General features: G+C 35.9%; 2 protein-coding genes across 2 annotated transcripts in view; both read right to left on the bottom strand.

Moving 5' to 3' along the window:
- Window positions 1–14040, bottom strand: part of LOC132143319 (rhodopsin kinase GRK1-like) — a 50295-nt gene that overhangs the window by 26525 nt on the left and 9730 nt on the right. The window lies entirely within an intron of this gene.
- LOC132143259 (transmembrane protein 255B-like) lies at window positions 468–12133 on the bottom strand. The gene is made up of 9 exons (XM_059553382.1): window positions 12109–12133; window positions 10900–11042; window positions 10051–10113; window positions 6399–6488; window positions 6237–6314; window positions 5032–5117; window positions 4785–4944; window positions 3990–4139; window positions 468–984 (listed from the first exon to the last, which is right to left on the bottom strand). Exons 1-9 carry the CDS (start codon window positions 12131–12133, stop codon window positions 760–762), a joined length of 1020 nt encoding a protein of 339 aa, XP_059409365.1. The 3' UTR covers window positions 468–759.

The following is a 14040-nucleotide window of genomic DNA, read 5'->3' as shown; positions in this document are numbered from 1 at the left end:
ATAAATCTTAACCATACATTTGCCTGTCAACTCTTTAAGCAGCAAGCATTTTGTGTATTATTTTTAATATAAATCTTAGATCAGTGTTAATCATAGCAGGAGAATTTACCTGCTAGTTTATGAATGTAAAAAGGTCTTGAATATGTAGTGTTATTTTTTTGAAAATACCTAATACATTTATTAATCATTTATGACAAGCTGACGGTTATAACTATGATTTGTAAGAACATTTAACAAGAAACTGAATTCTAAAAAAAATAAAATGAGCCAAAAGCTGGTTTTCACAGTGATGCAACAAAAATATTCTTAACTTAAACAATCTGTTTTGCTATTGAAGAAGAAAGTGGCAATTAGGAAGATTCTTTTTCTTAATATTTTGTGAATATGTCTTGGTATTAAACCACAGGAATCTGAATAATGTCAACACTTGAAGTTTCTCAGCAGGATTTTCCTCAGACTCAGGACAGATGTGGATCTGACCGCAGAAGACTAAAGCTGCAGTGATCTATGTGCTGGAGCTGAGGATGTGTGTTTCAGCCTTAAATGATTCAATGAATCAAACTATGAAGATCCCACCAAAAGAAAGAGGACATTTAAAGCCAAAGTTCAGAGGTTTTGGAAACTACCAGACAGCAAACAACATCGATCACATTTGCTACAAGAATAAGTGACGATTACATAGACCCTTTCTGAGGTCATTAGCAGCAGCGGCGGTGGGGGTCGAGGTCACAGGGGTCAGACGTCTGAGGTCAGGTGTTTTCAGCAGGCGTAAGGTGGAGGCTTCTCGAAGGGCCCTAGCGAGTGAGCGTAGAGCGAGGGAGCGTTAGGAGTCAGCGTGTAGCCGCTGCTGTCCTGAGATGTGGATTGAGTCGTTAGGACTGGATTGGTCCCGCTCTGAGACGCTGTTTGGGTCTCGTCAGACGGGGAGGTCGAGACCTCAGGGACGGACTGACCTGCAGCGGGAGCTGGATAACCGTTCAGATGCTGGAGAACAAGGAAATGATGAGATTAAAGCATATGTGCAACTTTTTAGCAGCAGATTGTTTAAGCTTAGAGGTGGACGATGTGATCAATATCTATACTATTACAAAATGCATTAATTGAAATCATAGATAAATTAATTTAAAACCATAATTACAAAACCAGCAACATTAAAATGTCTTAATAGAACAAAACCTACCGATATTTAAATCTTTTAATAGAACACAACTGACTGATAATAAACCTTTTAATATAACAAAACCAACATATTTAAATCACTTAATAGAACAAAACCAACTGATATTTAAACCTTATTGAACAAAACGGACCCAATGTTTAAATCTGTTTCTAGAACAAAACCTACCGATATTTAAAACTCTTAATAGAACGAAACAGACTGTTATTTAATTCTGTAATTAGAACAAAATCTACTGTTATTTAAATAATTTAATTGAACAAAACTGACCAAATTTTTTATCTGTTTCTAAAACAAAATCAACTGATTTCTAAATGATTCTAAAACAAAACAATTATGATATTTTAATCTTTTAACAGAAAAAACAAGAAATTTGGTATTCATTCTGTTATCACTTGTGTTTCTACACATGTTATTTATCTGATTCGGTGTCCTTGTGGCTTGGGCTATGTGAGAAAAACTTCACGTCAACTAAAACAAAGAATTAGTGAACATAAAAGTTCTTTTAGAAGAAAAGATGTTAACTATCCAGTCTCTGCCCATTTCTTGTCATTTAATCACGATGTTTCCTCCTTACGCTTCTGTGGGATTGAGAAAGTGAGTGTGCCACCTAGAGGGGGCGATATTGAATTGCTCTTACAGAGACGCAAATTGTTCTGGATTTTTACCCTTCAGACTTTATTACCTATGGGTATGAATGATGAAGCATTATTTAATGTGAGGTTGTGAAATATGATTATTACATGTATGATATCATTAATAATATTATTTTATATTTATATTATTATTTATATACATATATATATATATATATTTTTTTTTTTTTTTTTTTGCATTTACGATGTATGTAATTGTGGAGTTAACAATGTGGTGTGGTGTTGATGATTATTCAATTACTAATCTTGATTGGATATTGATGATTCTTCACTGTGATTTGTCATGTTGTTTTAAATACAATGGAGTTTGAATAAAATGTTGATGCCTGATGAAGATCATACGATCGAAATGTTGCTGTTGAAGTATTTTTTATTGTTTTGCAAGTTGATAGTGTGCCGGATTTTATTGTTTTCTCATATTTTGACTATATCAGTCTTTTTTCCTATGCACTTATATATGACCTACAGGTGTGCTACGCTAATTGATCATCAATCTTTTAACAGAACAAATCAAGTTGATATTTAAATCTGTTTCTAGAACAAAACCTTATTTAAAAAAATATTTAAATATTTAAATAGAAAACAACTGACTGATATTTAATTCTTTTAATAAAACAAAACCAACATATTTAAATCACTTAATAGAACAAAACTGACTGATATTTACATCTTTAATAGAACAAAATTAACCGATACTCAAATGTTATTAAAGTGAAACCAACCGATATCTAAACCTTTTAATAGAACAAAACTGACTGATATTTACATCTTTAATAGAACAAAACTAACCGATACTCAAATGTTACTAGAGTGAAACCAACCGATATACCGATATCTAAACCTTTTAATAGAACAAAACTGACTGATATTTACATCTTTAATAGAACAAAACTAACCGATACTCAAATGTTACTAAAGTGAAACCAACCGATATCTAAACCTTTTAATATAACAAAACTGACTGATATTTACATCTTTAATAGAACAAAACTAACCGATACTCAAATGTTACTAAAGTGAAACCAACCGATATCTAAACCTTTTAATATAACAAAACTGACTGATATTTACATCTTTAACAGAACAAAACTAACCGATACTCAGATGTTACTAAAGTGAAACCAACCGATATCTAAACCTTTTAATATAACAAAACTGACTGATATTTACATCTTTAACAGAACAAAACTAACCGATACTCAAATGTTACTAGAGTGAAACCAACCGATATACCGATATCTAAACCTTTTAATATAACAAAACTGACTGATATTTACATCTTTAACAGAACAAAACTAACCGATACTCAAATGTTACTAAAGTGAAACCAACCGATATCTAAACCTTTTAATATAACAAAACTGACTGATATTTACATCTTTAACAGAACAAAACTAACCGATACTCAGATGTTACTAAAGTGAAACCAACCGATATCTAAACCTTTTAATATAACAAAACTGACTGATATTTACATCTTTAACAGAACAAAACTAACCGATACTCAGATGTTACTAAAGTGAAACCAACCGATATCTAAACCTTTTAGTATAACAAAACTGACTGATATTTACATCTTTAACAGAACAAAACTAACCGATACTCAAATGTTACTAAAGTGAAACCAACCGATATCTAAACCTTTTAATATAACAAAACTGACTGATATTTACATCTTTAACAGAACAAAACTAACCGATACTCAAATGTTACTAAAGTGAAACCAACCAATATCTAAACCTTTTAATATAACAAAACTGACTGATATTTACATCTTTAACAGAACAAAACTAACCGATACTCAAATGTTACTAAAGTGAAACCAACCGATATCTAAACCTTTTGATAGAACAAAACTGACTGATATTTACATATTTAACAGAACAAAACTAACCGATACTTAATTATGTAATTAGAACAAAACTGACTGATATTTAAATCACTTAATAGAACACAAACCAATATTTAAATCTCTTAATGGAACAAAAGTATCCAACATTTAAACCTTATAATAAAAAAACTGACTGAAATTTAAACGTCATAATAGAAAAAACTTTTTCTATAGTAATATTCAGTGCTGTTGGTGTCCTGATCATCAGACTGTCATAAGTACCGTCCTGCTGACAGAGGTTGGTTAGTTGGTTAGTGGTCCTCACCTGCATAGGCAGCGGGTAGTTTGGGTAGGCGGGTAGAGTTTGTCCAGAGGGGCAAAAGCCCGTGTAGGTGATCACGTGTTGGGTGGGGTTGTACAGGATGTGAGGGGGCGGAGCCGGACTGGGTGTAATGTGACTGCGAGCCGCTGGAGCCTGAGCGCGCACACACACACACACACACACACACACACCTACATCAACTACAGATTCATTAAGACACATGAATGTGGAAGCTATGATACAGATAATGAGAATTATTGTTATGTTAAAGCTGAAAATTTTAACTATAGATCTAAATAGCTTTGTCTGCTTCTAATTTATTGGATTTTTTATTTATTAGTGAAATACGCCATCAAAACAATGCAAATCTAATGAAATTTTTACATTTAAATACGGAATATTGCCTAAATTATTTACCCAAAAAACTGAAAATTTACTTGCAAAAATGAATATTAATTGCAATATTAAGAGAGCTATGATCAATCAGTGCCAAAAAGAAATACAAAACCTGTGCTAAAAAGTAAACAATTTTGCAAAAAGATTAAATTCAAGATTTGGTGATAATATCAATTATTTTATTTTTTATTATCATTATTATTTATATATTAATTCATTTATTTTTGAAAACGTAAGTCATCAAAACCATCATTAAATCAAGCCAGCATTAGGCTGTCCACTAAAAATTAGATATTGGTGATTGAACTGATAGATTGTGCATCTCTATAATCAAAACTGAACGCAGCTGAAATATCTAAAACAAACTCTGTTTTCATTAGTGTCTGATGAATCCGGTCTCACCAGGTCTTTGAAGGCTCCCAGAATGGCAGCGGTGATGATGCCCAGACACACACCGAGCACGTTAAGAGTCACACAGGTCCACATCAGACGGTAGAGCTTCACCACGTCCCAGCAACTCGTCACACCCGTGAACTCATAGTACTGCACACGATAGTCCCCGCTAACACACACACACACACACATACAGTACAATGCTCAGTAACACACAGCTGTGCTGGAAATGCTCAGTGATTGATGTGTGCTTCACCTGTCACAGTGGAACAAGTCACAGCAGTAGCAGGTGTTGCTCTTCACCTTGAGTTTACACTGATTCCCGTAGGAATGGCACTGAACCTGAACACAGTAAAGCTCATGAATTAATCTAGCTTATACTTTCAACTTGACATTATGAACTATAATGTAGCTTTCATGACAAACATTATGTTCTTCGTGTGTAAGCTGCTTTCACTCTTTAAAATAAAGAACCATTCTTGAATCCTCAAAGAACCTTTCAGTGAACTCGTCTTAACCCTCGTGTTGTGTTTCAGTCTTTTCAACGCAGAAGAGTTTTTTCTTTTTCTAGAAAAGGCTAGTTAATGTTATTGCTCTGGAATAAAACCTACTGACTTTGCCCAGAGATGACCAAGATTGTGATATTTTGACTGACTGATCACAGGCCTCGTTGATCTGAGCTTATCCACCTCAGTTTTTTTTAAAAATTATCCACAAATAATTACTAGATAAGAATTATTGTCAAAGTGATCCACAGTTCCATCCAAACCAGCGTCTGCTAAATGACTAAATGTAAATATTGCCAAAGTTGTCAGCAAATATTGTTTTTCACTCGAAAACTGAATATTGCCAGAATTATCCAGAAATAATAATTTTTTTACTCAAAAATTGAACATGGGCAAATTACTCAAATATATAATTTTTTAATCATAAACTGAATATTTACAAAATATTATGCTTTTTTTAAACTCAATTAAAACAATTATTGCCTAGATTATCTACAAATAATACTTTAAAAAAAAAAAACCATTATACAGCCCAAATTATCTGCCAATAGTGTTTTTTTTATTCAAAAACTGAGATGCAAAAGCTCAAATCTACTAAGTCCTATGATCACTCAGCTCAAAAAAAATAAAAAAAATAATTTCACACAAAACCTGCTTTAACTGACAGAAAACAGGTTGATAAAAAAGATTGAATCCAAGATTTGGTGATTGGAGAGATTTACAAGCAATTTTTAAAGGGACATTCAATTTTAACCTGCAGCACAGCAAACCATTATTGCCAACAAAGGAAATGTAAGTTTTTTTTAAGAGTGTGACTCAAAAGTACCGAAGTTATGTTCAGACTGAAGTTATGTTCATATGTGACCAGCAGAGAGAAGCAGAGAACACGATCGTTCAGTGACTGATAACCAAAGCCATAATCAGCAGTGAGTGTGTGGATCTGAGATGAGCTCACCTCGGTGTAGTAATTGTCATAGCTGAAAGAAGAGCTGGAGTAAAACTCACAGCGGCCCTCCATCAGCGGCCTCGTGTCCTACACACACACACACACACACACACAGTACTGAACTCTTCTCAGGACTGATGTTAGATGAGCAGCAGGTGAGCAGATACTCACGATGAACTCAGCCGCGATGATGCCGTCGATGATGGAGCAGAGGAAACACGAAACGACACCCAGACTGATGAAGATGATGGAGGCCACCAGCTGACACACACAAACACACACACGCATGAGGAGATGAGAAGAACAACATCATTATTTGCACACCACACATCTAACTAACTACCTAACTGTGTTTAGGGTCAGTGTCGGTACTAAAGCACTACTAACAGTGTCCTGATGAGCCCAGAGCTCTAGTCAAACACACATCCTCTCGTGCTGACTGGAACATCATCAATCACGCACTAATGAGCTTTTAAATGGACCTGCAGCTTTACGATCATGTCATTTTCCTGCTTAATTGTGCTAACTAAATCCTGAGTTTATTCACTGGTGATAAATGAGCCGAGGCAAACATCACGCGATCTCCATAATGAACCAATAAAACAAGTCCATCGCGCTCATTAAAGCTGAGCTCCATCCAAACACACACTTCAGTCCCATTAAACTCAGAGATATGACGGGTTCAAGCCCAGTCTGCCACCGCATATAAAAACAGTAAATAAATTCAATTGCAAGTTTTTGTTTCGCTTTCTTTTTTCCTGCATGATATGAACTCACAAAAAAAAAAGTCTGAATTGTGATATTTGTTTTCTGCATTTTGAGTTTACATTTTTCTTTGCTGCATGTTTTTTACAGTATAGCCATGCTTCATTCAAATGATTTGTTTCACCTCTAACATGTTTATTTAGTTAGTTCCAGTTTTCTGGCAAATACTACTGAGATGTCACTTCAGCTGGTTTCTGTTCGTTGGAGAGGTTACAGGAAGTCTGAAAACCCTGAACACTGACGCTTTAAAGATGCATGTGTGAAGCTCCATGTCAGCGATCAGTAACTCAACACCGGCTCTCTGGTTACCCGTCCACACCTCAGCTTATCCCAGCTCTACTAACTAACTACATCCACAAACCAGCTGGTTAATCAACATCTCAAACAGACACACACTCAGTGAAGCCCATGAGCTGGGATCAATCCAGCATGAGTTATAGAAGAACTCGTAAACGCTCAAGGGCAGATGTTGTAGTGCTCACTGCTCATGTGTTTGAAAGGAGCGAGTGGGTCTCGGGGAATTACGACAGATAGAAGAGTGTTTGAGATGAAGGTGAAGAAGAGGAGTACAGCAGATCTCACTGATACAAACACGGAGTCATCTGAACTGAATCATAAGGATTCTGATTCACATCCTGCTGCCTATATAACTCAATTACTCCTAATGCCTTACTAATCAATAACAAGATTTTTGTTAACATTTTAATGTCATTATTTAATCAAAGTAGAATAGTTTTGTCCAAACTGGTTTAAAATGAATTTTTAAACTTCTTCAGTCTATCAAGAGCATTTACTGAAACTAAACTGCAGAAATGACTCAAATGACCGAATTTTAAAAACGACCTCATCACATTTAGTTCATTTATATTTATTTAGAAACTACAGAACCAGTTCTGAATAAAAACTGCTTCTCAGTCTGAAAGTATTTCACTCTATCTCCTGGATTCATGTTGGCTTTAACAAAGCATTATATAATGGATGTGTTCTCTGAAGGCTGGAGATGAACCCCTGAATCATCATCACCCTGACGTCTCATTCCATTATAGTCATAATTCTGCAGCGTTTGACCTCGCAACTCTCTGGCAACAATGTTCTGGTCACTTCCTGCAATCTCGGAGGGGTCAGAGGTCACCGGACTGAGTCTGCAGTGATGCTCAGGAGATGGAAGCTGAAACTGCGGTGTGATACGGGCTGTTGCACATTAATGTGTTCACCTGAGCGCCTGGATTCAGTTTACTGGCACTCTGTGTGTGTGTGTGTGTGTGTGTGTGTGTGTGTGTGTGTGTGTGTGTGTGTGTGTGTGTGTGTGTGTGTGTGTGTGTGTGTGTGTGTGTGTGTGAGTGTGTGTGTGTGTGTGTGTGTGTGTGTGTGCATGTAGATTATGTGAATGAGTGTGTGTATGTGTGGTGTTTATTAAATGTTAAAGGATGTACTGGGATCAGAACACAGGACACTACAGAAGCCTAAATCACACCCAGACCAACAACACGTCACCATGGTTACAGATCCACAACTTCCATTCGTCATGGTAACACCGTTTGTGTGTGTGTGTGTTATTACCAGGGTCTAAAACAAAAACTGACCGTTACAAACACTTTATACATTTTGCTGGTCGGCTGCTCACAATATCCTAATATTAAAGCAAAACAATTACATATTTAAAAAAACAAACAGTTTGATGGCTGGTAAAAATATTGAATTCACTTCTCATTAACAGGTGTGTCTAAAAGATACATTTTTGACCCCATTTGTGACAGAAGAGTTACTACACCAGTTTACAGCACCATCAGTACAAGATGCAGCCATCAGAACATAAGGAACACCCTAGCAACCACACCTAACACCCTAGCAACCACACCAAACACCGTAGCATCCGCACTGAACACCCTAGCAACCACACCAAACACTGTAGCATCCACACCGAACACCCTAGCAACCAAACACAGTCACCTTAGCAACCACACTGTACACCCTAGCAACCAAACACAGTCACCTTAGCAACCACAGTGGAGACCATATCAACCACACAGACACCTTATCAACCAAATTGAACAATAGTAAAAAAAGTGTAAAATAGTCACATACCAACACCCTAGCAACCACACTGAACACCCTAGAAACCACACAGTCACCCTAGCAACCACAGTGAACAATAGTGACAATTACAGTCACATAGTAACGCCCTTGCAACCACACTGACCACATCCCAGTCCATAGAAATACTCTAGCAATGATACTGAAGACATTACTGTCACTTAGCAAAACCCTAGAAACCACACTGAACAATACTGACAATAGTGTCAACTGCAGTTGAATAGCAACACCCTAGCAACAACATGGAACACTTTTATGGTCACATAGCAACACTATAACATTTCTGTCCATGGCAACTCCTTAGCAACCACACTACACACTTCAGTCCATAGCAACCCTCTAGAAACCACACTGAAAAATACTGACAATAGTGTCAACTGCAGCCACACAGCAACACCACAGCAACCACACTAAACATCACAGTCCATATAAGTACTCTAACAACAACACTGAAGGCATTAGTTACGTAGCAACACCCTTAGCAACCACACTACACATTAGTCGAATAGCAACAACCTAGCAACCACACTGAAAACATTAGACCATAGCAACTCCCTAGCAACCACATGGAACACAATTAAAGTCAAATAGCAACGCCTTTGCACAGGTAAACAGCAATCTGGTTTGTATAAGGCTGTGAGGTGAGATGGACTGAAGCTCCTTGAGCCCAGCGATCATCAATGCTAATCTAATTCAGCTAAAGCTCCTCCTGATCCATCAGCCAATCACTTTCAGCATCACTGACCACACGTCCAATCACACTCATCGATCTGACGGCGGATGAGCCTTGGGTTTCCTACTAAAACCAGTAATATTATCTGAAATATATTTCACAGGGACAGAAATAAACCTCACTGAAACACAATGGCTGTAATTGTATTGATTACGTCGCTCAGAGAGCCGATAGTTCATCTAAAATACACCATTAAGACATTTCCAGATGATTTGGGCTGGTTGTACTCACCATCTGCCTGCGATTCTCCACCAGGTTCAGACCAACGATTCCCAAGAATGCTCCAAAACTCAGCTGCCATCGAGAAGAGAACAAACTTGATTTAACCTGATATCTTGACCAGTGTTGGTCAAGTTACCTAATCAGATTGCTTTTTCCAAGTACTAACTAGTAAAGTAACGCATTACTTTTTAATTTACAAGAACATATCTGTTACTTTTTAAAATAAGTAACACCAGTCACTTTTTCCCCATTTTATTGATTATAAGCTCTTATGTGCCTATGTTGAGAAATTGTGAGTAAGATGTTACTTTAGTTCTAAATGTGAACATGCATTAATTCATCTCACTCACACACACAGACACACACAAAAAAGATTAAGTGTTCCTCAAAATGAATATAAACAGTGAAATGCCACTCAGAATATCACGCCAACCTACAATAGTTAAATGTGTTAAATAAAACAAATATCCTTTTTATTAACCAGTGCTTTTGCTGCTGTTTCGATTAAATTCAGTCACACTAATATCATTGGTAAATTATATTATTACTCAAGATAAACCAACATTTGTACGTTCGTTCTTTTTTATTGCTGAAAAATGTGTGGAACTCTCTTCGTCTGCGTTCTACTGTGAGAGGTGAACTGACTTTTCCTTCAGCCTGAGGCTTTTGGTGTAAAAGGGTTTTTACATTTACCCCAAAATAAAACTTTTTATATTAAAAACACACAACCAAGCCCTGCCCAGATTTGAAAAGTAACGCAAAAGTAACATTACTTTCCATAAAAAGTTACTTAGTAATTAGTTACTTTTTTAGGGAGTAACGCAGTATTGTAAAACGTGATGGTGTGGAGTCACTCACTATGATCCCGGGATAGAATCCAGACACGGCCACGTTATCCGTCTGCGTGGACGACAGCAGCCCGACCACCAGAACCAGAACAGAGAGTCCAAACAGAGACACGGAGAACCAGAGCGCTGTCCTTCTCCTCTTCAGGAACACATCTGAACAAACAACACACACTCATACAGATGTACTCTCATCAGTCTGCTCTAAAACATCACACACATAACAGATCCAAACAGTTACATGTTTCAAAAGAATGTTTAAAATGGTTTTATGGAATGTTCCATTGTATCATTCTGGGAACGTTACGTTTGAATGTTCTCTGAACGTTCTGAAACAAGTGGCAACATTTAAAAATGGAAACATTTCAGGAAAAACATTTCACTGATGTACAAGAAATGCTTGTGTTCTAATGTTTTGAGAACCTCATAAAAGACCTGATAACTTTAAACAAACTTTCTATTAATGTCACGTTCCCTCAGCTGCTTGCTCATGGTGATCTTTTCAGTTGGTTATGCAAATGGTAAGAGAACATTCCATTGGATTCTGAAAGTAGTGGACACTTTTGTCTCAAGCGTTTCGAGGAAAGCACTCCAGGGACCAATGCATAATGTTGTTGTGAGAACAGTAATAATTACCCCCTCAAAATCACTTGTTTCTATCGTTGCAAAATATCAATTATATTACCGTGATATTATTTAATCAGATAAATGTGAATATAAGGCATGGACATATTACGATCTTATAAACATTCACATCATGATTTCCTGTAAAACTGACTCAAGCCTTTATACAGCAACATGACATTTACAGGAAACCTGTCAGAAACAGTGAGGTCCTTCTTAAACTCATGCCACAATATGAACTGCGCAGCATCTCAGAAATACAGCTTGTGACCTTATATCTACACCCAAAGACAAGTTACTTTTCCTTCTTGGGTTCATCATCATTCATGCAGGCTTTAAACACATTCGAGAGCCAATAGAATATTAGCACTTTCTGGCCACACTTTATTCAAATGTTTCATTTACTACTGAAATGAACAGCAACTTATTCAAATGTCGCAAATACAGAACACTTTTCTTAAAGACAGTAGTTTGCATGAAGACATGAATGCATGGGCGTGCTCTGATCACAGATGCTCGTCATGTATGTGAGAATAAAGTTCCAGTCATAATGATATGCAGTTATTAGAGATGAGCTGATGTGATGATGATCACTCACCTGCGGGCTCCGCGTGCGTCTGCATCGCGTCTGTCTGATGCTTCACACACACAACTTAATTCACAAAATAAAGTCTATAAAGAGAGTTTTCCGCCGTGTTGATAATAATCCCGAGTCAGTGACGCAGAGGAGAGACGGTAACGCGATGCGCGCGAGCTGACGCGTGAACACCGAGTAGAGTAGAGTAGAGTAGAATAGAGTATAGCTGTAGTCAACACCACCTGATCCGTGTCGAATTCACTGCTTGAGAAATGGCTTATTTTAAAATCATTAAATACAATTAGAATAATAAGACACTGAGAAGAATGATGAGAGCTGTCAACAATGAAACGAAATCGAACAGTGGTATAAAAATTAACTTTTTTATTGAATATTTGTATAAAATGAATACTTTTTTTAAACAGATCTCTTGCGATATTGCTTAATTATATTTCATTTTAGGCTATGATATAAAAACAGATTTCATACAGTTACTTTTCTGTAATAACATCTTGAATTTCTGGGGTATTTTTTATTAATTTGGCGACATTTTTTGAGACAATCTCTCATTAAGAGAGGCCTCAAGATATAGACTTAAAATTACTGCTGTTTTTGTTTACACAATATATGTGACTGTGTATATTATGCATATATGTATACATACATAGCTGTGTATATATATATATATATATATATATATATATATATATATATATATATATATATATATATATGTTTAAATATATTTATAAATAATATATACGTGTAAATAAAAATAAAAACTTATTTTGGATGCAACTAATCGCAATTAATCGTTTGAAAGCACTACTTAAATACTTGGATACATTGACTAGAAATTCAAGATATTTCTTAGTATTTGGTTATTTTTATGATGCATACATCTTGTACTCATGCTACACTCTAAAATATTTAAGAGAGTGAAAGGGGCAAATCCCAAATCCTCTTAGTCTGAAACCAAGACTAGACGGAGTACACATGAGGTCGAGACCTTCATAAAACAGTCTTCAGTACTACAACACTACAGTAGAGTCCATTTCACTGACAATAAACTCATTTAGAAATGAAAGCTGAACTGTTAAAGTTCAACATCTATTCTCAATGGTGGCGTGACAAAGTAAACATTTAAAAAGAAGAACACTTTGCTAACATACCCTCTTGGTTATAAACACTATTTCAGAAGTGTTTAAAAAAAATTCTTCGGTTATGCAAAAGTTAAGTGAATGTTTCATTGTATCATTTTTCACGGGGATGTTACATTTGAAAAGCATTAAACATCTAAAGTGTTTGTGTGATAATGAATTGAAGACATTACCACAGATGTAAGAACAACTTTGAAAGTACATTAGCCAAAGTTCATAACTGGGAATACAGCAAATCTCAGCTGCTTTACTGTTGGTATAACAGACATAATCCCAACAAATCTAGGATCTTTCCACTGACATCCAACACTTCAGCAGATGCTTTCCCAAAACAGCTCATGAATCTCTAATGAATGAGAAAACAAGCCTTTTTACTCATTTAAAACACAAATCAAATTTAATATGCTCCCTAATTCTTTTATATTTTTTATATGCACACATCAGAATAATCATGTTGTTTGAATTTTTACATAAATAGTGTCTTAAACTGAATGACAATGTAACCACTTCAACTGAATTTTGACCTTCTATTCTCCAAAAACTTCTGAAACCTTAAAAGTAGACGCTTTACTTACATTTAATGCGCTTTCTATAGAAATAAAATCACTTTTGTACATTTCTATTGACCTGGACATCTTAATCCATCTCAAGCTAATAACACACCCTCAGCCAATCAGAAAGTGCAGGAATAAGATTCAGCAGCGCTTCACTCTGTGCCAGTCTGACCCTTACAAACACGTCCTGTAACAACACCGAGCGCTGAGAAATCACAAGTTAATTTACAGAATTAAAT

Source organism: Carassius carassius, chromosome 7, assembly GCF_963082965.1.
Source record: "Carassius carassius chromosome 7, fCarCar2.1, whole genome shotgun sequence".
NCBI lineage: Eukaryota > Metazoa > Chordata > Actinopteri > Cypriniformes > Cyprinidae > Carassius > Carassius carassius.
The sequence above is the reverse complement of the archived record's forward strand: the minus strand, read 5'-3'. Positions and strand labels throughout refer to the sequence as shown.

What these genes read in the sequence shown, in the direction of transcription:
- LOC132143259 (XM_059553382.1), bottom strand. Translation starts at nt 12,133, where the DNA reads ATGCAGACGCACGCGGAGCCCGCAG. An exon ending in TGGAGAATCGCAGGCAGATG is followed by an intron (nt 6,489 to 10,050) that starts GTGAGTACAACC and finishes TGTGTGTGTCAG; the next exon opens with CTGGTGGCCTCCATCATCTT. An exon ending in TGGGAGCCTTCAAAGACCTG is followed by an intron (nt 4,140 to 4,784) that starts GTGAGACCGGAT and finishes GTGCGCGCTCAG; the next exon opens with GCTCCAGCGGCTCGCAGTCA.